The 26,161-nt window shown below is 40.3% G+C and overlaps 1 protein-coding gene across 5 annotated transcripts in view; it reads left to right on the top strand.

The window, feature by feature from the left end:
* LONRF1 (LON peptidase N-terminal domain and ring finger 1) overlaps nucleotides 1-25,929 on the top strand; it is a 67,427-nt gene extending 41,498 nt beyond the window's left edge. For 2 of the 5 annotated variants that reach the window (XM_070253409.1, XM_023630770.2), the window contains exons 12-13: nucleotides 6,088-6,150; nucleotides 12,243-12,766. In XM_070253409.1, the coding sequence (XP_070109510.1) occupies nucleotides 6,088-6,105 (18 nt within the window). In that variant the 3' untranslated portion in view covers nucleotides 6,106-6,150; nucleotides 12,243-12,766. Of the gene's footprint in view, nucleotides 1-6,087; nucleotides 6,151-8,659; nucleotides 8,806-12,242; nucleotides 12,767-25,746 lie in introns of those variants that run through there. The other 3 variants (XM_070253410.1, XM_023630769.2, XM_070253411.1) reach the window with 3 other exon arrangements.
* The last annotated feature ends 232 nt before the right edge of the window (nucleotides 25,930-26,161 follow it).

Genomic DNA, 26,161 nt, shown 5'->3' with positions numbered 1-26,161 from the left:
ATGTGCATTCTCCTCATATGGGTGGACTGTTTTATAAAGCTCCATTAGGTCAAGTTGGTTGATAATGCTATTCAAGTCTTCTGTATACACACTGATTTTCTGTCTACCTGCTCTACTGATTATTTAGACAAGAGTGTTGATGTCTCCACCTATAATTGAGAATTTGTCTCCTTTCATGTCTACCAGTCTTTCTACCAGTATTTTCTTCATATATTTTGAAGCTTTGTTGTTCAATATATACACATTTAGGATTGTTATGTCTTCTTGGTTAATTGACCCCTTTATAATTCTGTTATATCCCTCTTTATCCCTGGTAATATTCCTTATACTGAAGACTACTTTTCTGATGTTCCTACAGCTATTCCAGCATTTTTTTATTAGTGTTTTCATAGTGTGTCCTTTTCTATACTTTTAACCTATCTATAGCTTTACACTTAAAGTAGACTTCTAGTAGACAGCATATAGTGGGGTGTTGCTTTTCCTAATCCAAATTCACAATTTTCAACTTTTATTGGTTTGTTTATACCATTCATATTTGATGTAACTGTTGATATGGTTAGATTAAAATCAATCATCTTGCTAATGGCTTTCTATTTGTCCCATCTGTTCTTTTTTCTGCTTGCTTTTAAATTGAGTGTATTTATGATTCCATTTTATCGCGATGATGGCTTATTATTTATAGTTCTTTTAAAAAACTGAAGTCGCTTCCTTATGTTCACAGTATACATCTTGAGTAATCACAATCCCACTCATATAATACTATAATGATCCACATGTTATGTAAGAACTCACAATAGTAATTCATTCCTCCCATCCTTTGTGCTATTGTTGACATATTTTCCTCTTATGGATGATATAAACCCAGAATACATGGCTACTATTTTTGCTTTAAAATTCAGTTATCTTAAGAATAATTCAAATAAGAAAAATAAATGTCTTTTATATTTAACTTCATTTTGACCATTTCCAGAGATCTTAATTTCTTTGTTTAGACCAAACATTCTTTCAGGTATCATATTCCCCCTGACTGAAGAACTTCTTTGGCCTTTCTTGAAGTGCAGATCTGATGTTAGAAAATTCTCTGCTATTGTTTGTCTTAAAATGTCTTTATTTCAGCTTCATTTTTTTTTTTTTAAAGATTTTATTTTTTCCTTTTTCTCCCCAAAGCCCCCCGGTACATAGTTGTGTATTCTTCGTTGTGGGTTCTTCTAGTTGTGGCATGTGGGACGCTGCTTCAGCGTGGTCTGATGAGCAGTGCCATGTCCGCGCCCAGGATTCGAACTGACGAAACACTGGGCCGCCTGCAGCGGAGCGCGCAAACTTAACCACTCGGCCACGGGGCCAGCCCCAATTTCACCTTCATTTTTAAAAGGTATTTTGTTAGCTATAGAAGTCTGGGCTGACAGTTTCTTTCTTTAAGCACATTAAAGATGCCAGTCCATTATCTTCTGGCTTGTATAGTTTCCAATGAGAAGTCTGCTTTAATTTTTATCTTTGTTCTTCAGTTTGTAATGCATCGTTTTTTCCACGAGTGACTTCAAGCTTTCCTCTTTATCTTTTGTTTTCAGCAGTTCGAATATGAAATATCTAAATGTTTTTTATATTGTTTTGGAATTTATCCTTCTTGATATTTATCCTGCTTGGCATTTTCTGAGCTGTTTGGATGTATAGTTTCATGTATTTATTATTTGGGGAGAATTCTTGACCATTATTCTTCAAATTTTCCATTTTCTTTTTCTCTTCTGCTTTACGATTACATGTCTCTTAGCCCATTTGATATTCTCTCACAGGTCTTTGACGCTCTGTTCTATTGTTTTCCCTTTTTTTCCTCTTTGTGTTTCAGTTTGGGTAGTTTACATTGATCTGTCTTGAAGTTTGGGGATTGGTTTGTGTTGAGAGTTTAGCTAAACTACTCCATAATATTGCTGCCACAGCATCCCTTTTATGTGGCTAAGTGGGCTGCCAGAGCCTTGAACTGACACTAGCCCCTCCCATGAGTGCACACCCTTCACAACAGCCTGAAGAGTCACAAGTAAGTGTAAGTTCCTGATATGACTTCCCCAACGCCCCTGGTGATAAACAGTCTCCTCTTCCTCCTGGATCCTTCCCCTGTGTGCCACTTAGATAAGACCCTCATGGAGCTTACCAAAACCCTCTCTCTTTTTGATTTGAATTGACCAATCCAGTCTTAGCCTGGAACTCCAGGAACATTCTACCTGCAGACCCCAATAAAAGCCTGTGCCCCTGGTCCTGCTGCTCAAACTCTGCCAGCATCATGCCTTGACCTCCCTGTGTGACCCCTCAAGGCTACCATGAACCTCCTCTAGGACCTGTGAGCAATAAACTTCTTTATTTCACTTTCTCTTTCAGTTTGTGTTAAACCGTGGCTCACCATCTGATTCCTTACCTGGCGCACTACTTAACAAATGTTAATTTACAAAATCGCAACAGTTTGCCTGAGGTTTTTTCCATATTGGTGTTCTATATTCAGTATGTTTTACCTGTTACCTGTGCCTCATAGCACTTGATAATTCTTCAATGCTTGCTAGCCAGGTAGATAATGGGGTTTCTTTCTTATCTTCATCCTACCTCGGTTGTAGACTCTCCATTCCAGCATGAAGTTTGAAGCTGGCTCAGCTGGTTTAGTATATGTCTTCCCATTTTCATGTAAATCAGAGTTTGTAGTATTCAGGTTATGTTGGAGGCATGGATCATGCGTGGCTTTATTTGCTTTTCTCTGTGATCTGTATGGTTTTGGGAGAATGTACAGAGAAACTTGGATTTAGGTGGCTGTCATTCTCCTGCAGAAGCTTTAGAAGCCTCTTGGCACAACTTTTTCATAAAGATTTCAAAGGATCTTTGCAAACATCACATGTTCTATTCATTGCCATGGTGGGAAATTTATCTTTTGCGAAAGTTATGCTTAGATCTCGATGTGGCTTATCTAGAGTAGCAGGGAGAAGTCAAAATGGGTTATTTCATCTTCTTTCTGAGAGGGAATCATCTCAATAAATGGATGTGAGTGACAGCACAGATCAGGTCTATAACATCTAATTTGGCCTAGGAGCTCCTAGAATAGTCAGGAAGCTAACGGAGGGGAAACACCTTCATCTGTAGAGTCAGGCAGACCTGGATTTGGATCTACCAACCTGACTTTCATTAGATGTATGACTTTGTTTTAGGGTCAATTGGTAAAATTAGGATTAAAAAGACTACAGAATAAAAGCAAAAAGAGCTTAGCACAGTGCTGCGCATGTGGCTTCACAAATCCTACTATCTTGTGTGTTTCAGCCACCAGCAGGGTGATTGTTAAGAGCAAGGTAAGGCCTACGCAGTAGGCAACTCTCAGAGCAGAAACTCAGAAACCAGAAGTAAAAGCAGAGCCAAATAATAAGAACTGGAGCACTCAGAAAATTGAGGCTCTGCAATGAGGCCAGAATTCTGTTTTCAGAACTTCCCATGACATTTTTTATGGGTTGCATCGTGTCCCCCGCAAACATATGTTGAAGTCCTAACCACCAGAATCTCAGAACATGAGCTTATTTGCAAATAAGGTCAGTGATGCTGACCATCAAGGATTATGATGCAAAGGCCGTGTGGAAGCAGAGCTGAAGCTGGTTGAAAACTTTTTTTTCATATTATAATTGATTCTAGTAACTGGAGTTGGAGAAGTTGTAGGTAGATGTGAAGTTGCCAAGAATGAGGAAAGGAAGGGACTTAGGGACAAATCCACAGATCAGACTCAAAATAATCATGACTTTGGCCCCAGAAACATCTCTTCATAAATTCATCAGACCAGCTGGTAAATACAAGACACGTAGACAAGAAAACCCATCCTCCATCCCAAGCCGAGGTATCTGGATGATTCTAGCACCTCATACCTGCAGTAGTTGCTCAATAAATACCTATAGAATGACTGCCTATTGGATATAAATAGGAGCAAATGATTTCAGGTTACCACCAACGTGGTAAGATTTTCAAAATTAAAAGGTCAGTGGGGTCTACAGGGAAACAGAAATTTCCTGAAGTCAAAGGTGTCTCTGTATTTATTGGGACAATGCTGTCTGTCCTTAAGTTATTTTCATTCTTAATTTTACAGATTCTCATGCTACTTCGGCACCATATTGTTGACAATATATGAAGGTGAGGAGTGCCAAATGGAGAAAATCTAGATCTCTTTAAGGACTACTATTTTCACAGTTAGATCTTTGGTTCCAAAAACATTTATTAGCATCTACCATGTGCCCAGCACCTGGATAGGTATTTGGGATACTCGTATCAGTCCTTTAGAAACTTACAGTCTCTTAGGGAGAACAGGTATGTCCACAAATGTGTTAAAGGCATGATCCATGTTCCAGGATGGGCTGTGCTAGCTGGGAAGTAGGTGGCAGCTGTGAAGTAGACGAAGCAGTGAAGCTAAATGGAGCATTGATAAATGACTAGGGTTGAACACGTGAAACGAGGCGGGTGGGGAGTGGTCCATGTAAAGGAATGAGCCGGGTATCAGGGAAGCACGGGGAGTTTTGTATTGCTCACAGTGTGGGCAAAAGGAGAGCAGGCGAGGGAAGACACAGACCTAGAGCAATTACAAAGGCCATAGAAAGGGCTAGGACTTCATCCTTTCTGCAGGATAGGATGTCCTTGTCATTCCTGAGCAAATATTCATTTCACTCATATTTTTTACATCCATGACAGATCACAAAAAGCTACCTCATATTACACCTAACCAATGTCATTCCTGCATTCAAAAGTTTATAACAAAATATTCATAGCCAGAAAAAAAATTCAGAGTTGGTTTGATATCACAAAAGCTTTAATTAGTAGATGAAATCAATCAACCAATCCACTATATATTGAGCTTTTGCTCTGTATAAAGCATTTAGATAGACACTCAAATCTCATGCCTGTGATTTTAAATCTCTGAGTTCTTCACAGATGTCAAGAAAAAAATTATTGGGGCCCACCCTGTTGGCATAGTGGTTAAGTTTGCCTGCTCTGCTTTGACAGCCTGGAGTTCACAGGTTTGGATCCAGGGTACAGACCTAGCACTGCTCGTCAAGCCACACTCTGGCATCATTCCACATAAAATAGAGGAAGATTGGCACAGATGTTAGCTCAGCAACAATCTTCCTCAAGCAAAAAGAGGAAGATTGGCAATGAATGTTAGCTCAGGGTCAATCTTCTTCACACACACGCATACAAATTATTTATATTCTTTAACCTTTTTTTTTTTTTAAGATTTCATTTTTTTCCTTTTTCTCCCCAAAACCCCCCCGGTACATAGTTGAATATTCTTCGTTGTGGGTCCTTCTAGTTGTGGCATGTGGGATGCTGCCTCAGTGTGGTTTGATGAGCAGTGCCATGTCCGCGCCCAGGATTCGAACCAACGAAACACTGGGCCACCTGCAGTGGAGCACGCGAACTTAACCACTCGGCCACAGGGCCAGCCCCAATATTCTTTAAAATTCAAAGTACAATATACATGTAGAAAAGTGCAGAAACCACAAATGTACGGCTGAATGAACTATCATGAAATGAAGATATCCAGGTAAAGAAATAGAACATAACCAGTGCCCAACAGCCCCTCATGTATCCACACCAAATTACTAACCTCACCTTCCCAAATGTAAGTACTACCTTGACTTCTAAAACCATTGATTAATTCTGCTTGTTTTTGAATTTATAAAAATGCAGCCGCATGATATATATTCTTTTGTGTCTAGCTTATTTCAGTCAATGTTATTATGATAGCTTGTTCATTTTCCGGGCTGTATAGTATTCCATTTTATGAATCTACCAAAGTTTATTTATTTCTTCCACTGTTGCTAGGTATGTGGGTTACTTCCACTTTTTTTTGGCTATTATGGGTGATGCATTTGTGTGGGGGTCTTAATGAGGACAGAAACACATTAGGAAAGTCAAAAAAGGCCTCCAATCTAAGTGTGGTGGGATCACTCTAAACTAATGGCAAAATCCAGGAATTGACAGGGCCCGAGGTTGGCATCCTTGTGTGTTAAATTAAGGAAAGATTGTTTTTCAATGTAACCCAAGATAGGAAGGAATTCAATGTTTTCAATTACCCTGCAGGAAAGGGTGAGACCGTGATACGTCTGACTATTGCATGGCGGTCAACCTAAGATTTGGAGTGAGGTGAGTATGTATACATGATGCATGATTTGCTTGTTAACTTAATGCCCATAGTCTTAAAAATGAGTTTAGAGTTTAGATATGAGGATTTTCAGACAGAAATCAGAACGTCATCTTTTCCTAACTGAAGAGAGAATAGAATTTCCTACCAAGATAAAACTTTCTGATCTGCTCATAAAAATGTGTCCAGAAACACTTATGCTCCATTTCTCTATGGATTAATCTGGTGATTTCTCAAATGTCCCAAATTTCTCAAAATTTCAATCTAGATTAATGTTAGGCAAATCTGTTTTTCCCTGTAGAGACACACAGCGTCACCTGATGGCCAGAAAGATCAATTGCAGGCTGAAAGGTCCAGCTTTTAGAAATGTCTCATTCTAGCCTATTTTCGCACACAATCCTGGAAAAAAATTGGAGAAAATAGGGGGAATTGCTTGTAAATATCTACACTCATTGTTCCCTTCCTGCCTCCCACTGGTAATTGAAAGACTTGCAAATGCAGTGAAGAATACTGCCCAAACTCTAAAGAGTGAGGGCTAGGCTGACTGTTCACCACACACTGATTAAGATGATTGCTTTAGTGGTTTGTTTTAATACACTTACAAAGAATGCACATTTTTAAAAGAAAATTAAATAATACAGACATATGAAAATCAAAAAGCAAAATTTCCTCATGGTTCCTCCCCACCTTTCTGATTATCTAACCTCGTAAGTGCTCCATTCACTGTTTGGACATGTTTTTAGACAAATTGATACTGGCCCTGATATCACTTTCCCTACATTGAACCCAGCATATGTGGGGTTAAAACCAAAGCACTCATTCCCTGCTTACTCCCTGGCTTCCTGGCTCCAGAATCCACTATCCTGCATGGAGACAGACACAGCCAAGGGCAAGCACCTGGATTCACCATCTTCTCCCCACAAGGAGAAACAGGCTGATGGGAAAGCTGCTGACCAGCAAGGTCACAGGCTCCCTCCTCTCTGCAAGTGTCTCAAGGCCAAAGACAAGCTGGTGGGAAAGCTCCAACCAGCAAGGCCATATGCTCCCCTTCCCCTACTTAAAACCCCAAATACAAACCCTTCTTTTCAGCTTTTCGGGGAGTTTGGGATTTCAGCGTTAGCTGCCCTCTCTCCTTGCTCAGCGCTGTGCAATAACAAAATTCCTACTTTCCTCCACTACACCCAGTGTCAGAGATTGGCCTGTTGTGCAACGGGAGAGCAAACTCACTTCAGGTTTGATACCAAAAAGAGGCTTGCTGGAAGTTTCTTCACACCGAATTGGTAGAAAATTGGAAAAAACAATGTAGTAGGAAGCACCATCTGGCACATTTCCTTAGCTGTAGAAATGTCTCAATTAATAAATCTAAAATTCCCCCCTCGAGCTTTCAAAGATCCAAAATTTGTAAGAATTGACACTAACATATGAATAAATGCGAAATCTCAAACTTCATGCTATTACAATGGGACGTCTTAAGACTACGTGTGGCACATTTCCACCCTCCCTACAATCTTTTACTAGTTTTCTCCCCACTTGGTGGAGACTTTATTGCCACTGGTGTCAAAGTATGAAAAGTCACAATGAGTCGATGGTCAAATGGAACTTTTTAACAGTTGTCTGGTCCCAAAGACATGCATCGCTGTAAGCTAGTCAAACTACACACTTCTCTCCTTTTACTGTGTTGATCCTATGGCCTAGATCCTGGTTTTAGGCTGAGGGAGATAACCAGAGGAGGCTCCCTCAACGATCTCTTACCATGCTATTGGTCTTTATGTCTCTTAACGATTGTGAGTGAATGTCACTGTCATTCCTATGACCCACTCTGACATCTGTTACATCTTACCTTCAAGCCAGTCCTGGCTGCCACAATCTGAGAAACCGCAAACCCAGGAAAGTTCTGGCTATTGAGCCACCTGTAAGTGTTCCTTCCAGGTCAGTTTTGCAGACACAGTTACTTCTTTGTGTTCATTCTCACAATGAACAGCTGTGTGTCCCACCAGATGCTTGGCAACGAAAATCAATAACACCATGTTCCTGCCCTCAGGGAGCTCTCATAGTGGGGAAGATGGATGGAGAAACAGGGGATTAAAAACCAGAGCCAAGTGCAGTGGGTGGCATATGGGGTATTGTGTAGGCTCTAAAGAGGGTCCCTTAATCCATGAGAGAGGGCTGGGTGGCCCTGGAGTGTTAGGTGGGACTCCTGGAGCGATGGACGCTAGGCTGGGGCTTAAGGATGAATAGTGTTTAATCGGGCGAAGAGGAGAGGGCATGAACTCTTGACAGAGGGAGCAGCATGGGCAAAAGTCTAGAATTCTTTTCCATAAATGACAGTAACTACTAAGAAAGACAGGTATGCTTCTTCCTTTGGGGCACAAAACTGTTAGCCTGTGATGGTTTTGCCAATCTCCTAGATGAGAAGTAACTCAAATACCATCTGAAAATTGTTCAACCTCAGTGATCGTCAGGAAAATGCAAATTAAGATAATAATGAGATGTCATTTTTTAACCTATTAGGTTGGAGAATAATTTCAAAGAGCATTAACATCCAGTGTTGGCTAAGATGCAGGAAAATGGCTCCCTCAAGATCTGCTGGTGGCAGTATAAATTCATGTGTCATGAGGAAGGGGCAACCTTTGAATTTTAAATTAAAAATGTTCAGATTCCGTGATCCAGAAATCTTATTATGAGGTGTATTTCTTAGAGAAATACGCAAACATCTGCAAGGAGGATTGTAGGATGTTTGTTGCAGCATTATCGGTAATGCCAAAAAGCAGGAAACAGCCAAATGCTTACGAGTAGAAGAATGGGTAGTGGAATCTGCTATTTATTTGTAGACAAGAGAATATTATGAAGCATTCAAAAGGAATCAGCTTTGTTTCTGCTGACATGGAAAGCTCGGCAAGAACATTTTTCAGAATGGGATAACCCACGTTTCCTGAGTGAAAGGCCCACCAAATACCCACTGTGATAAATGGGAAAGGCCCCACCAAGGGACATCATGGTGAAATGACACAGAACCGCTGTTCTCTCTCCTCTCTTTCTGAAAATCCCATGAGACAGATTTTCCCCACTTTGATTTGTTCTCAGCTTCTAATTTTTTTAGTTTCCTAGTTTCCATCCACTTTTTTTTTAATGTTCAACGTTCATGAAGTTGTCTCAACTTTAGCCTTCAAAAGAAGGAACTGTTATTTCAGTTACCATTTTTATCAAAGAATTATTTTTTCTGTTTTCTTCTTTTTTTTAACTGATACTATTAAGTATAGCGTAATAGTATAGCATTTGTCCCCCTCCTGGCATCTTGAGTTTCCACTAAGTCTTTTTTTTCCCCTTTGCTGGTTTTGGTCTTCAGTTTTCTTGTCGGTGGTTTTCCTGGAAAGCGTGCTGACTTTGGCCATGCATTCACATTATAGAGAGACACTGAAACGCGTAGGGCGGGGTCTGTTGACGGCTGGCTTCGCAGAAGACCACAGAGAGCCGCCTTCTCCCTGAGGGGCTCCTGGACGGCTGAGTTTTCCTCCACAGCTCTTCAGAAAGGAACATGGGCGCCGAGTGGGAAGGAGGTTAAGGACTCCTCATTCAGGGTGTGGATTTTCCTGCATTTCCCTTCTCTTTATCCACCTGATCCATGCGGGGCCTGGTGTCTCCGTGATCCACCTTGGGATCAAATCTTCCCGAGCCTTAACCCCTGACTCCCATGGGGTAGCAGGGTGAACAGACTTTTCAGTTTCCAGGCCTTCGCCTCAGGCCTCCGTTCAACGATCGGAGTGCGTCTGAGTTCTGAGCCCCTCCGGCCGTCTTCAGAAGGACTTCCATCACTAACCCCTCAGGCAGGCGCGTGGCCTGAAATTCTTCTGTTCTAAGTCAGTCACCACCTTCTGTCCTCTTTCTGTCTTCTTAGTATTTGTTGAGACATTTTTCCAAGGATTGGAGATAAATATATTTGGTCATTTTATTATTAATTGGAAGCCCCAAATTAATCCCTGTGACCCTTAAAAAGAAAATCCCTCACTAGGTCTATGCCTTTTTTGGCCACTAGATGGTGCTGCCACATCTGAAGATGAAACAGGAGCCACTCGCCTCAGCCACAGAGGGAATTGGATGGTTCCACGGTCTTAAAGACTTTTCTCTCATTCAGACAAAAAAATATGCTTTTGGATAAGGCCATAGTGATTCTGCAAGAGGTTTTTTTTCTATTTTAGAGAAATATCCTCCATATTAGAAAGAGAACACTTTTTAACCATAGTCTTTGAAGCCTGAAAGATGAATGAATATTTTAATATTTGCTAGATGTGAAATCTTAGACAAGTAAATTAACTTTTCCAAGCCTCAATTCTCTCGTCTATAAAATAATGAAAATAATAACTATCTCAAATTTTGTAGGAGTTAAATATTTATTACATATCTCACAGGGGCATATAGTGGATGCACAAAAAGTGCAAAGAACAACATTGTTAGGAGAAACATTAGGCTTTTAAGGTGATCACTTTAAAGGCCAGTATAATTCCTGGAATCATTGGCTTAGAAATGAATTATTTCTTCTCGCTGCCATCCATATCTCACTTGAATGGTAGAGGAATTTGTTTTTGAACTGAAGCAACAGCTATCTTTTTACAAGATTTTCGTATGCTCTGAAGTGTTCTGGAGTCAACAACCCATGTGAACTATTATCTCTTGGAGGAAATGGGCTCACATCGTGTGCACTCAGACGTCACATCGTAGACATTCCTAGGGTTGTCTGGCCAGCTCTCGTGGACTTTTCCTTCTGTGGGAATTATCTGTGATCCTCGGAGACTGTGTTTTTATGTGAGACACTGTCCCCAGGCCTGGTTATTCAGCATTTCCTTGAGTTCCCTTAGAATCCACAGGATCCTTATGATAAATTCCTTAACCTGCTTACCTCAGCTTCATTTGGGTTCTATGACTCAGAACCAAGTGAACCTTAACTAATGCAACAAAGTGAAATAGTAAATTATTTCAATGGCACCAGAACTTCTCTTAGGGATGGAATTATTTTGAGCTGAGAAAAATACCTTGACAAGTAGCTTATAATTTACGGAAAATTCCTACGGCCTAACTTGGCAGGAGAGAGCTGAACTGCTGCAGAAGGAATGGGTGGCAAGAGCAGGGCTGTGAGTGTTTGTGGTAGCCGGGGGCAAAGGATGGGCTCGCATGTGCAGGACAGATATGCACAAGCTAAACCATTCTACAGAAATAGAAGGTGATCCAGAGGGGACCAAAAATCACTATAAACCAACCTCCTCCCCCAAACCCGGAGAGAACTGGAGGGACTCGGAGCTCTCACTGCACGTGGAGTAGATTTAAATCAGTATTTCTTTGATTTCAAAAGTTAGGTGGGTTCTCACAGTGGAGTTACATGACTAGGGCAAATGTTCATACATTACCTTTCTGGTTTAAAGCCATCAGTCGTTATTTTAATGTCTCACCTTAATTTCATCTGGTTAAATTTTTTTCTAGATGTTCTTCAATTGAACTCTTTAGTAAGGATCTTAGTTATCCTCAGTTATTCCTTTGATGAACCAAACCAAATATATTCATTCAGCACGTGTTTATCGAGCACCTTCTAGCCGCTGAATTTGAGAGCTGAATGTTACGTAGATTCGTGGACCTTAAAGTCTAACTAGAGAAATAGAACACCTGCCACCACAACAAATAAGCCATTTACAATTGTGACCCTCTGTGAAAGAATCAGATAGGATGTGGATAGAATGAAGAACAAGGCCAGGGGACCTATTTTAGACACGGTGGTCAAGGAAAACACTTCTGATGAGCGTGAGAAGCAGCCGGGTGTGGCAGGAGAGTTACAGGTGAAAAGACAGTGTGTGTGTGTGTGTGTGTGTGTGTGTGTGTGTGAAGGCTCTGAGTGGGCAAGGAGCCGCCATATTTGAGAGCCTGGAGGAGCCTTTCGGAAGAAATGCACTTCCCCTGAGTCAGAGGAGAGTGGTCTGGTGAGGAGCTGGGAAAAAAAAGCCCTTTCCAGAAATGAGTCCATTCCAATGAGCAATTAGCTCATGCTTTCAGGTGCTAGATGTATTTCCTGTCTTTAAACCACTTCCTTTCTAAATTTCCTAATGCACAGGGCCACGCTTGAAGAGCTGATTTCACACGAAATGAAATACCTGTTCTTTGTACTGAGTAGGTGCTGTGACCCATTCTTTGCACTTTGTTTGTGCTGTGACTGTGTAAGGAAATTGCCACCACTAAACCACATGTGCTTATTCCATGGAAGCTACAAGATGAAATGGAATTCCATGGAAGCTACAAGCTGCAACACGTCCTTGGTCCTCTTTGCTTCCAGAAGCCACCTGTGAAAACTGACCTCATTGTACTTCAGCCACACCTCACGGCTCATGAAAGCATTAAACATGGAAACAATGCCAGCGGGACAGGACAGCTACCATGGGACTCTTGTTTCCCATGAGAAAGGGAGAAATGACTAGGAGACAAAACCAAAGTCTGCTACAAAAGGGAAGTTAAAGGGATCTCTGGGTATGACAATAACTCATTGATGGCAAGAATGTTATTTGCCTTTTATAGCAATTCCACAACAGTTGGCTTGCAGAAGAGTAATGATATTAAAATTCTCAAGGTACTAAAAGAAAACCCTATTCTTCATGCTGGAATGTTATCAGCACTGCCTCAGTGCCTTACTGGAATTTCTATTATCTGATAAATGGTAGTGGTAAAAGAATTTTAGGTGGTAATCAAGAAATATAGGTCTTCTCCAAAGGCTGTGGTCTTGGGGAAGTCTTCGTTTTTGGGGCCTCATTTTTCCCATCTGTATAATTAAGGGCTTGGAATAGATGTTTTCTCACATCTCCTCCAATTCTGCATTCAGTGAGACTACAGGGAAAGCAGGGTGAAGTAGTAAATAGATGGGAGATTGGATTCAGCAGAGCTCGAGATGAGTTTTGGCTTCATCACTTAATAGCTGTTTGACTTTGAGAAAAATTCTTAACCTTTCTGACCTCAGTTTCCTCATCTTTAAAACAAAAACATAAAAATAATACAAGACAATTATATTGGTTAAAGTCAAATGAAACAACAGATGTGAAAAACTTCGCAAACTCTAAACCTCAGCATAAAGGTGAGTTTTATTACTATAATTATGATGATGAGTAAAAATGAACAGTACCAACCAACACTTACTTACTATTATTATTGTTATTATTTTTTCTGGGAAAGATTTGCTCTGAGCTAACATCCATTACCAATCTTCCTCTTTTTTTTTTTTTCTCTCCAAACTCCCATTACATAGTTGTACATTCTAGTCATAAGTCCTTCTGGTTCTTCTGTGAGAGCTGCCGCCACAGCATGGCTACTGACAGATGGGTGGTGTGGTTCTGGGCCCGGGAACTGAACCTGGGCCACCAAAGCAGAGCACACTGAACTTTAACCACTAGGCCATCAGGGCTGGCTCCGCTTACTTTTTTTTTTCCCTTAAAAAATTTTTTTCTTAATTTTGGCAAAATACACAGCATAAAATTTGCCATCTTAACTGTTTATAGTGTACGGTTAAGTACAATCACATTGCTGTGCAACAGATCTCCACAACTCTTTTCATCTTGCAAAACTGAAACTTTGTACCCATTAAATAACAATTCATCATTCCCTTCTCTCTTTTTATGGCTGAATAATATTCCATTGCATATATATGCATCACAGTTTGTTTATTCAACCATTGACGCACATTTGGGTCTCCACTTTTTAGCTGTTATGAGTAGTGCTGCTATGAACATTCATGTACAAGGATTTGAGGACCTGTTTTCAGTTCTTGTGCATCTATACCTAGGAGTGGAATTTCTGGGTCATGGGGCAATTCTATGTTGAACTTTTTGAGAAACCGCCAAACTGTTTTTTACAGTGACTAAACCACTTTACATTTCCACCAGCAATATAAAGGGTTGCAATTTCTCCACGTCTTTTATGACAGTTATTTTCCATACTTTTGATGATAGCCAGCCTCTGAGTGTGAAGGAATACCTTGTGGGGTTTGTTTGTTTGTTTGTTTGTTCATTTGTTTTATTGAGTTCATAATGGTTTACATCAATGTGAAATTTTGTGTTGTACATTATTTCTTGACTGTCACCACATAAGTGCTCCCCTTCACCCCTTGTGCCCACCCCCCACCCCCCTTCCCCTGGTAACCACTGAACTGTTGTCTTTGTCCATGTGCTTGTCTATATGCCACATATGAGTGAAATCATCTGGTGTTTGTCTTTCTGAGTCTGGCTTATTTTGCTAAGCATAATTCCCTCCAGGTCTTTCCATGTTATTGCAAATGGGATGAATTTATTTTTTTTTCTGGCTGAGTAGTATTCCATTGTATATATATATCACATCGTCTTTATGCAATCATTGGTAGATGGGCACTTGGATTGTTTCCATGCCATGGCTATTGTGAATAGTGCTACAATGAACATAGGGGTGCGTATGTTATTTTGGATTGTTGATTTCAAGTTTTGGGGTAGATACCCAGTAGTGGGATAGCTGGGTCATATGGTAGTTCTATTTTTAGTTTTTTGAGGAATCTCCATACTGTTTTCCACAGTGGCTGCAGCAGTTTGCATTCCCACCAGCAGTGTATGAGGGTTCCCTTTTCTCCACACCTTCTCCAACATTTGTTATTTTTAGTCTTAGTGATTATAGCCATTTTAACAGGCATAAGGTGGTATCTTAGTGCAGTTTTGATTTGCATTTCCCTGATGATTAGTGATGCTGAACATCTTTTCATCTGTTTATTGGCCATCTGTCTATCTTCTTTGGAAAAATGTCTGTTCATATCCTCTGCCCATTTTTTGATCAGATTGTTTGGTTTTTTATTTTTCAGTTGTGTGAGTTCCTTATATATTATGGAGATTAACCCCTTGTCAGATAAAATGATTTGCTAATATTTTCTCCTAATTGGTGTGTTGTCTCTGTTTTGATTCTCGTTTCTTTTGCCTTGTAGAAGCTCTTTAGTCTGATGGTCTCTCATTTGTTTATTTTTTCTTTTGTTTCCCTTGTCTGAGAAGACATGGTATTCGAAAAGATCCTTTTAAGTTTTATGTCAAAGAGTGTACTATCAATATTATCTTCCAGGAATTTTATGGTTTCAGGACTTATCTTCAAGTCTTTGATCCATTTTGAGTTTGCTTTTGTGTATGGCATGAGATAATGATCTACCTTCATTCTTTTGCATCTGGCTGTCCAGTTTTCCTAGCACCATTTATTGAAGAGACTATCTTTTCTCCATTGTATGTTCTTGGCGCCTTTGTCAAAGATTAGCTGTCTGTAGATGTGCAGTTTTATTTCTGGGCTTTCAGTTCTGTCCCGTTGATCTGTGTCTCTGTTTTGGTACCAGTACCATGCCATTTTGATCGCTATGGCTTTGCAGTACATTTTGAAGTCAGGGCTTGTGATGCCTCCAGCTTTGTTCTTTTTTCTCAGGATTGCTTTAGCAATTCGGGGTCTTTGGTTGCCCCATAAGAATTTTAGGATTCTTTGTTCTATTTCCATGAAGAATGTCATTGGGATTCTGATTGGGATTGCACTGAATCTGTAGATTGCTTTGGGTAGTTTGGACATTTGAACTATGTTTATTCTTCCAATCCATGTGCATGGAATCTCTTTCCATCTCTTAACATCGTTATCAATTTCTTTCAGTAATGTCTTATAGTTTCCACTTACTTTTTCTTGTAAAGGCTGTGAATATGTGGTCTCTTTATCTTCACAACAACCCTATGGGATGGTACGATTACTATCAGCATTTCCCAGAGGAGGAAACTGAGGCAGAGGACATTAAATGGCATGCCGCTGACAAAGAAGCCACGCAAACGGTTGGTGGCAGAAGGCAGCTAGGCTGCAGACCACCGCTTGGCTTGTTGATCGGTTCTAATCCTAAACGCTTGATGTGAAGGGACACCAAAGACTCAGTGTGACACAAATTATAGTTAGTTAGCTCTACTTCTAAAGCTTCTTCAGTCATATCCTAAATGGAAAAACCTATTTTTTATTTTGGTAAAATTATCCCAAATGATTGATGTATTCACCATCCTTCAGCAAAATATATGGTTTTAAAATTTTCCCTCAAAGTTATATGTTAAAAGCAATCAGGATGATCATTAAATAGCACCCGTATTCAAAGAGAGATTCTGGAAGGGAAATGCAGCAAGTTTAAATGTGTAGTTTCAAAATCTCAGAAAACCAAAAAAAAAAAAAAAAAAAAAATCAGTGCTCAAGTTTAAGTTTTGCATGTACACAACCTTAACCTCTGTAAAGCCATCCCACTTCCCTACCCCCACCCCCAGCAAGCACTTAGGAAAAATTTCTGTCTCCATCCAACTCAGGCCTCCCGCACAAAGGCTGCGCCACTGACAGGCGTGTGTCTGTGGCAGACTTTCAAAAGCAGCAGACAACAATTTAATTAGCTCTAAGTCAGAAAATCTCTGTGAACCCCAGCAAGTCAGTAGACCATAAGCCTCACTAGCAATTATCAGCAAAAGATTATTCATGTGGAACCAGGATGCCTAACATTGGGCAATCCAAGATGGAATATTTATAATTTGCTGCAAATGACTAGCAATGAAGAATGACATTAAAATGCAACAGCATTAATTCTGCCAGAATCCTTGATTTAGAAAGAACTCATTCAAAAAGATGTAAAACACAGGAAAACCCCAATAGATAAATGGTCAAAGGGCAGACAATTTGCAAAATAATTTTACAGGCACTTTGTAAAGTTTTTCTCAAAAAAAGTGACTACATGAATATTTTACGTAGGAAAATGTTAATGCCAGTGAGAGTGGGTTGCAGTGTGTTACTCATATATGTATTTATATAACTACTTATCATGTAATTCCCTCAGTTGAATAATTTCTTATATTAAGCAGCCCTTAAAATCTGTCCCAAATCTCATTTATGATGCTAAATACTGCTTTGGGTTAAGAGGTGATTTTTGGCTTTGAAGGAAAGTGTTCTGACTTGAGAATTTGTGAGAGTTTTGATCAAAGAATCTAATAAAATAACCCAGATGAGCATGTGTACCAGGCACCCGGCTTCACTTTCCTTATGGTACACACCCCCCCCAAACCCCAGACACAGTACAATTCAAATCCAAAAGTGTACCCCGGTTCTTTAAGGCTGACCCCACGACAACCTGTAGAAAGCAGACTATAAGATTTCACCCTACAAAGTCATAAAAATAAGTTCAAATTTTCAAGAGTTGTAGGCAAGTAGAATGTTATTTTTCTTGCATTCTTATAGGATTATTGGAACTACTTAATCTTTTTAGGGTTTTCACTGCCTACTCCTGCTGACCTTACTAATCGGTATGGATTAGGTTTGGCTGTGAGCCATGGAAAACTCGAAATAACATTTTCTTAAACAAGATGGAAGAAAGAGTCCAAGTAGGTGGTAAAGAGCTGGTGTGATGGTCACATAACTCAGAGCCCCGGCATCTTGTTGCTCTGTAGTACCTGGCCTCGGCCTCGTGGTCCAGGCTGTAAAAGCATATTCCAGGCAGCAGGATGGAGGGAAAGATGAGGAAGAGGAAAAGAGTGTGTGCTTCCGCTGCCTTTAGAGAAAGGGTCTTTGTCATAGTTCTAAAACGTACCCACAAATCCCATGACACTCCCATCAAGAGGTGGCATATATTTATTGTCCCCTCCCCTTAAATGTGGCCAGAACTTTAGAAAGTGGCAAACGTGATGCTGTGTAATTTCTCAGGTAGGTAGAAACAGACATGAAATTTATGCCAATTTCTCTTGGGATATTCACACTGGGAGCCTTCAGTCATCAGTAAGAAGGCTGACAACCATGAAATCTCCAGGCGGGGAAGGAGAGTAGAGGGGCAGAGAGGAAGATAGAGACGGGGATGGGAGAAAGAAGGAGGGTGGGAGGGGACAAGGGAGAGAGAAACTGGCAAAGGCAGCTTTTTAATTATCCTGAGCTATTAAGAATTCCATTGCTGTACCAAAAAAGGAGAACAAGTATTAGGGGACAAATAGCCGTCTTCACCACAGTATGTATGTAGGAGTGTAGCAGTTTTTATAAATGTTCAAATTTTCTTGATTTAGCAACATACAAAGTTAGATTCCAAAAGACGCATGATCATCAGGCTTTACAGATATCTATATAGATATCGAATGCTAACCACTCTGCCACCTACATTGGGCAGAAATCACTCTTGAAATCTTTCTTTTTTTTTTTTTTTCTTCCCAATTCTCTCCAGACCTCTTTTTTGGTGAGAAAGAATTTTTTTATAAAGGTAATATATCAACGCCAGCACACTTTCAAATGATCTATAGAACAGTATAAAATGAAAAAGTCTTTGTCCTCTGCACCTCAAAATCCCTCAGTTCTCTTTACCCAGAGGGAACTGCTATTGGCAGTATATTGTGAATTCTCTCAGAAATTTCATTCCATGACCAGACTATATATGTATATCTCAACAAAACAAATAAACCCACACTAATAAAGTACACTGTAGATACTTCTATAAGCCTTACAATTTCTCCACATGAAATATATGTTGGAGCTCTTTCCATGTGAGCAGGTGCAAATAAACCTCTTTTTATTGATGCACAAAACTTACATATATTTAAATTGTAGAATTTCATAAATGTTGCCATATATATACACTCACGAGACTATCAGCGTAATCAAGATAGCAAACATATTCATCACTAAACTTTTTCTCAGGCCTTCCCTCCGCTCCAACCAGACACCAGGCAATCGCTGATTTACTTTCTGTTGTTATAGATTAATTTGGCACGGACAGTGGGAGGAGGCTGGATCTATTCTGGAGATAAAGTGCCAATGCCTGCATCCCGGAGACATTTAAAGAGGCCACAGAAGCCGTCCTTCTTAGTGAAAAAAAAAAGAAGCAGGAGAGAGAGGCTGAGAGCTCCTAATACTTGAGTAGATAAAGGAGACACATGTTCCTGTAAGTGGCTCCAGAATTAAGCAACTGAGTGCAGATGCTCAGATTGGGGCCAGTTCCAGCAGGCAGGGTCTTCATCGCAGCTAGCTGCCACGGAAGTGGCTATTTCTGGAAAAAAAACACCTGAGCAGGAACTCCTTTTCTGAAGCCTACTCCTCTTTCACACGTTCAGGAAGTATTAATCGGGTGCCTACCATGTCCTGGGGGTTTTGCTTTGTGCTGGAGCAAAGTCTTGAACTTGAGCTCCTCTTAGTCTACTTCCAGGTTAATTGGAGTTTTCTAGATATGGTGCATTCAAAACAAAATATAGAAATGAAGTGGATAGTGAGGATAGGAACATAACTACCATTGCACTTTGTTTTCATTAAAATGCGTTTATTGATCACATGGATGGCCTTTTTAACAAGTGAAAATAATGCCTTAAACTTTAAAGTAATTTACTAATAAAATAGTATTTTATCAATTTTGTAGATTGGGTTTCATTGCTAAAGTAGTTTGGAAACCCCTGATCTATGCTAACCTCCTACAGCGTATAGGAACCCCCTCCCCACAGCACATATCAGTGGTCCTCAGACTCGTCGCTCCAGTGACAATGCAGCCCGTTCCATTTTCAGAAGTTCTACTAGAAATTTTTTCTGTTCACCTTTGTTACCTCACATCTGGATTTTTGTTGACCTGCCACTCACTTTGATTTCCACAGAATCTCATGGGGATATCTGTTTTCGTTCTGTTTCTAGTCTCACATACCTTTTATCACAGAAGCTCCTCTTCTTTTTGATCTGGTTAGGCTCTGCAAAATGAACAACCCTGAAACTTAAAGGCTTAAAACAAGAGAAATTGATTATATCTTATGATTCTGCGGGTTGACTGGGTGGTTTTCCTGATGGTCTCACCTGGGTGACCGCATTCAATTGGCTGATGGGCTGGGGGCATCAGCTAGGGTGCCTTGGTGCGCTCCACATGGTCTTTCCACATTGCTGGCTTGGGCTGCTTCACAGCATGTTGATCTCAGTGAAGCTGGAATTTTTACTTGGCAGCTGGCTTCCAAGAGGGAGAAAGCAGAAGCTCAGACATCTCAGAATCTCACTCCTGTTGCATGCTGACAGGGACAGAGGTCAAAGCAAGTGGAGTAAGTTACAAGGCCAGGCCAGATTTGAGAGGAAAGGAAATAGACTCCACCTCTTAGTGGAAGAAGCAGCAAGTGCAAGCAGTGAAGAAGGGAACTGATGGGGGCCATATTTGTGCATAACCAACCACATCCCCAAAAGCTATTAATAAGACATTGACCCCCATAGGCTCTAAAGGCTAAGAGAGGTTTATACCTGTGGTCCTCAATGCATTTTCATCCAACAGGAGAAGGAATTATTCTTCTAAGAGCTTTAAAATCACATAGGATCGGGCAAACCTTTATGCTTTGGGGGTCTCCACCTGGGACCGAGAATTAAATAGACATAAGACAGATGAACAGGAGAAAAGCATACAAATTTTATTTTTACATGTACTTGGAAGACTCTACAAGAAAATGAAAATGCAAAGAAGTGGCAAAAGGTAAACGCTTTCATACTAAGTTGAACAAAGAGAGGCAATTGTGGAAAAGTAACTACATGTATATATAAACATATTTATATGGGGAGGCTAAAGGCAGGTTTGAATTATTTTCACAAGATCTGTTTTACAGAATTCTTTCGGCCTCGACTCCTTGCCTCTGGTAATAAGAATATTTCTTTCCCCCGATATAGAGAGGACATCTTTCACAGAGGAGTTCCAGCTCCTGTTTTCAGGAAGGAAATGGGAGGTCAGAGCATCTATCTTGCACCTGCTGTTTTTCAAGCATCTTTAGCTCAAAATAATCCTTATGGCTCGTGGCATATTTTGGGGTGGCATATCTGCCACCCTTCACTAGTATAACTTCTACTCGGTACCTATTTCCAAAGAGGATCAGTTTCAACTATAAGGAAAATCTGTTGGGCAGGTAACCTCTCCAGGATGACTGTCGCATACGTCATAGGGGGTTTTCTAGCAATTGATTTGTTTATGCAGGCTGGTCACTCAGCTGAGGTGGCAAAAGGGAGCTGAATTCCAGCCTTTGCTCCTCTCACGGAGCTTTGTACCCCTGTGTGGGACAGAGTCTCCCTGTAGAAATCTACAGCTGCTCCACCCATATTGGACACGGCACCACTGACTTTCACATTGTGCAGATCTGAAGAGGCCTGGCATCTATTGCTTGTCACCAAGCCATAGTGGCTTGCTACTTTTCCCATGCTGAAACCTTGCGTGACCTCCTAGGCTTTGTCTTAAACTTGCCATGCTCAATTTTTTTTTTAATTCAGTATTCTTCCTAATCTTTTGCTAAATATTATTGACTGATTTGAGCAGTTCTTACACGTGGTTTTGTCAAACAGAATTGTTCCTATGAGCCAAAGAACAATGTCTTATGCATCAATAATTTTCTTGTGAGTTTTCTATTATTTCTACTGTTGTTTCCATTGTTATTGTGTGCTTCTTCAAAGAAGCACTTTTAACAGCCTTATTGTTTTTGCGTTTATTGAAGATAATGGAGTAAATGATGTTCGTCAAAGTACCTCATTACTAAATGTAAACATAGCAGATACACACTAGACAAATGACTAACACCATGGGCAAAACTATATTCAAATGAAAATGATGGTGCATAACTGTTACTGCCATCTGTTGGTCGTAGGCAGAGTTGATACATTTTTGCTCTGGAAAATAGTTTTGCTCCTATTTGTGACGGCTTGTAAGTTACAAGTTTGGCAGTATAAGACTTTCCATATATAACCATAAAGCTCTGGAGAAGAGTCAGGTTCTAGGAGCCGTCGTGAAGTATGAGTCACTGTTTTATAAGCACTAAATGTCTACTTTTAGAGTGCTTAAGTAGCCACTCTTATAGTCAATTTTTAAAGTAATTGTGTTTTTGTAAAACCAGCATTTTACGAGTTGAATGAGTCTTGAAAACTTTAGTTAACATAGTTAAACCATCCCAGTGAGATGATAATCCATTCCCCCTTTTTTTTTTTTGCAGAAAGAAGATTCCATATTATTTACAGCAGATAACTTCTAGATTAAATTTCAATGTAAAGACCTTTTCCCTAATTATTATCTACCTCTTTTGATGCTACAATGTAAGCTCATTCTCTCTCCTCATTTTGATTGTAACTAGGTCTGTATTCACTCTAAAAAAGCCTCTCCTCAGCACCACATATTTCTGCTTTAACAATCACTGCTGTGAGCTCATCTCCCCTGGGAGACTTTGCCCTTTCTTCCTTGGGGTCCCCATTGGGCCTGCAACATATTTCTGTCACACCAGAATGCCGCATTAGTGAATGTATTTGTTACATGTCTGCCTCCTCTTACTAGCTTGGACATGCCATTGAGGGCCGCCATTTTTGAATCCCTAGCAGCACCTACCTCAGTGCCTTAATAAATGCCTAATAAATATCTACTGAAGAAATAAGAGTTCCTAGCTATTCCTCAGAGTTTCATATTCCACCACTTACTCCTCAGTTTTCTGGCTCTCTTTTAGGCCCTGTCTAAACTCTCTAACAGCTCTTTACAAGTAGAATAGATCAAATTGTTTATTTTGATGATGATAGCTATTTCTAACTTGATCATTGTGGCTTCCTAAATGAGGATTACCAGCAGCTGCTCCTTTGACTACTTCCACTGAAACGGCATTCTTGAAAGTTTATTTACAAATGGCACCTCACATATTTTGTCTGAGAAGTCTATGAGGTAGCCAGGTGTGGAGGATGCTCTCTCTGCTACATCCTGGTGTGTGACTTTGGAGGTCCCATCATTTGTGGGCTCAAATTCCTTGTCCTTAGATGAGAAGTTTGGGTTGGATGATCTCTAAGCTTTCTCGCGAGTCTAAAGGTCTCCGATTCTACTGAGGTTTTATACAGAAGCGCTGGGACTCGAATCTCTGTCTTCAAACTCCTATTCCAGGGATCTTTCCACAACAATTAGTTTCCCCTCCATGCTCCCTTTACAGAGTTTGAACAATTAGAAGCAAATTCGCTTTGAACGTGTTGTTCTGTAATGCTGATTTAAAGGTATTTTCCACTAGGACTCCATTTTCTTTTTCTTGTTGTTTGATAGCCATGCTTACTTATCGCCAGTGTTCTTTTTCTCATCTTAAGTTTCTCCCCTTTTTGCAGTACTCTACTTTTCCCCTTATTTAATTTAATTAGCCTTCTGTTATTTTTCTGATTCACTGTTTCTCCTCAATTCAAAGCTTATGAATAGTCTCTGCAAACTTTATGAATATTGCACTCTACTTCATCCTCCAAGTCTTCGGTGGAAATACAATACTTGAGATTTCAGAAAAGTGAAATAAATCTCCCTGAAGTACTTTCCTCATGTTACTTCCCTATGAAAAAGCCTGCATTCCATCTTTTCTACAACTCCTCTTCGTGCTTTTGAATGCAGCTGTGCAAAGGCCCATTGACAAAGGAGAAGAGACTGCATTCAGGAGTTGCCATTTGTTCGGAAAGTCTGGGAAGAGAGTAAGAAATAAAATTATGGAGGTAACTAGACTAGGTGTTTACAAAGCGGCTTGCATCAAGATGGAAGTGTAGGTCCTTGTATGAGGTCAACAGGAGGATGTCTGGGAGACACTTGTTCTGAGGATGGGGAATCCTAGAGAGAAATCTTGGCAGGAGATGTATATTTTGGAGTCATGAACATAAGGATGGTAATTGATGCCATGGGATCTCACTGGAAGGCCATGTAAAGAGAGAAAAGTAAGGACTCAGGGCAGAACCCTAAACAACTCTGACTTTTATGGGATAAACGGAGTATAAGAAACCCACAATGGAAATTTGAGTAGGAAAGATGATACAAATAGGAGAGGATGAGTGGATAACTGTATTTAACATTCATTCATTCACCTATTCAACAAAAATGTACAAAGCGCTACTTTAGGCTGTGGGAATTCAACAGGGATAAGAAAATCATGGCTGCTTTCCTCAAGTTTGAATTCTAGAGGGGAGACAAACATTAAACATATAATTGCCCAATTACTTTTTGGATAAGTGCTTTGGAAAAGGCATAGAGCTTGCATGAGAGGCATGGCAGGGCAACTGGACCCAGTCTGTGGGATTCCGGAAGGTCTTCCTGAATAAGCGGATTTGATCTGAACTCTGAAGGATGAGTGTGCATTAGCAAAGTAAAGGGACAGAGGGAGGTCAATTCAGGCGGACAACACTCTGTGTTGACAGGAAAATTAGGCATTCAAAGACTGAAAGACCAGTCAGGCAGAAGGGCAGAAAGTTGGGGGGAGAGCGACTTGAGAAGAGTCTAGTGAGTTCGGTAGACATGCAAGCTAAAGATTGTTCTCTTTATCACGTGGCCAATGGGATGTCTTTAAGCAGGAGAATAATGTGATTGTATTCTGACTTTAAGAGTCAGTGTGATTCTGGTGTTTCTTCCCTACAGAAACTGTGTATTATACCTCTTTAGGTATACTTTGTGATACCTAGCAAAGTACTCAAGTACTTTGCTAAATACATACCTATTAATGATGAAGGAAGGGAGAAAAAGCAGGCCCTAAGCTGGCCTTGGGCAGGCTACATTCTTATCCCCTCCTTTTGCTTCTAACAACTTCAAGGTTCCTTAAGCTCAAGGAAAGCTTCAGCTTTTCTTTCTTCTTCTTCAACTGATATTTGTTGAAGGGAATTCCACTGCAGCGATAGCCTTAGTTACATACATTCTGTACTAAAATAAACTAATTTTTTTCTATTTATTTTCTGCATAGAAATAAAGTATAAGCAATGTTCAATTTTTTTCCTTTATTCAATGATTATTTATTGAGCACCTGCTAGTTTCCATGCAATGCACGTGACTTTAGAAGGAGCCAAAATCGCCCAAAAAGAAAAATCGCTTCAATACAAGTAACAATTGTGTTTTACTAAAAGTCCATATGTCGTACATATTTTCGGATACTCTCAAAGTCTTTTCCAGTAAGAACTAAATTATAAATGATAGTTAAGTTTTCAGACCAGTCCAGAAAATCATATGTAACTTGATGGTAGTAACAAAAGAGCTGACTCAAGTCCTTTCCGTGTGTCTGTCTGTCTGTCATTATGGAAAGAGGTTGTATAGTGCCTCTCCTTCTTTTCTACATATGGATTTTTCAGCCCAAATTTTGAGATAGATGAGGTTTATCTTTGATTCTTCCATTTACTTTCTTTCTCTTTCATAGTGGTGTGCTCTCTCTAGACCCTCAGGCATCCAGCAGCGTGACCTTGGGACCCACTCCCCTGCCTACATGCAGCACTGCATTGAGGACTGTCCCCTTCCCCATAGATGTCCTGTCTGTTTTGACTGATGCACTCATGTCACCTGGGGTGAAAACCAAATAAATGGCTGAGGCAGAGGTGGGCTTAGAGGAAAGGAAGCTCGGAAACGTAAGGAATGCATAGTCTGCAGGGAAGACAGACAGTGAGCTATTACTTAAGTATAATTGAAATAAGTACAAGAAGTTGAGGGTGCGATGAGAGAATATAATACAGTGATCGGCCAAGCCTTGGATGTAGGAAACACTCTCTCAGTGAGGGTGACTCATGAAGGATGAACAGGAGTCTTTATGTAACGTAGAGAGATTCCTAATCTTCTATTCCAACTCCTCTTCTGTTCTCAGGTAAATTCCAGCTTCCTGTTGCCCGGGGTCTCCAAAAGCGTCATCCTCCCCAGGCCAGCTCCAGGACATGTGCACTGACAGGGTGTCAGCTACCCTGGATTGGGAGCCCCTAGGATAATCAAAGCCCTCTGCATCCATGTCCACAGCCTATGACATTCTGTTCAAGAGTCAGATTGACCATGTGAACCAGCGGCTCTGAGTCGTGTGTGTCAAGAAAACAGGCTTAGGCATTGGGTCACGTTGGGTTCAAACCCTGACCTTACCTAAAGAGCTGTGTAACTTTGGAAGCATATCTTAACCTCCCTAAGCCTCAATTTCCTCATCTGTAGAACAGGGAGAAAGAATGTCTGTCTTGTATTATGTATCGGTAGGATGATTTGACTGTAATAAGCAGAAACCCCTACTTAAACCAGCT

The sequence above is a fragment of the Equus caballus genome, chromosome 27, assembly GCF_041296265.1.
Source record: "Equus caballus isolate H_3958 breed thoroughbred chromosome 27, TB-T2T, whole genome shotgun sequence".
NCBI lineage: Eukaryota > Metazoa > Chordata > Mammalia > Perissodactyla > Equidae > Equus > Equus caballus.
The sequence above is the reverse complement of the archived record's forward strand: the minus strand, read 5'-3'. Positions and strand labels throughout refer to the sequence as shown.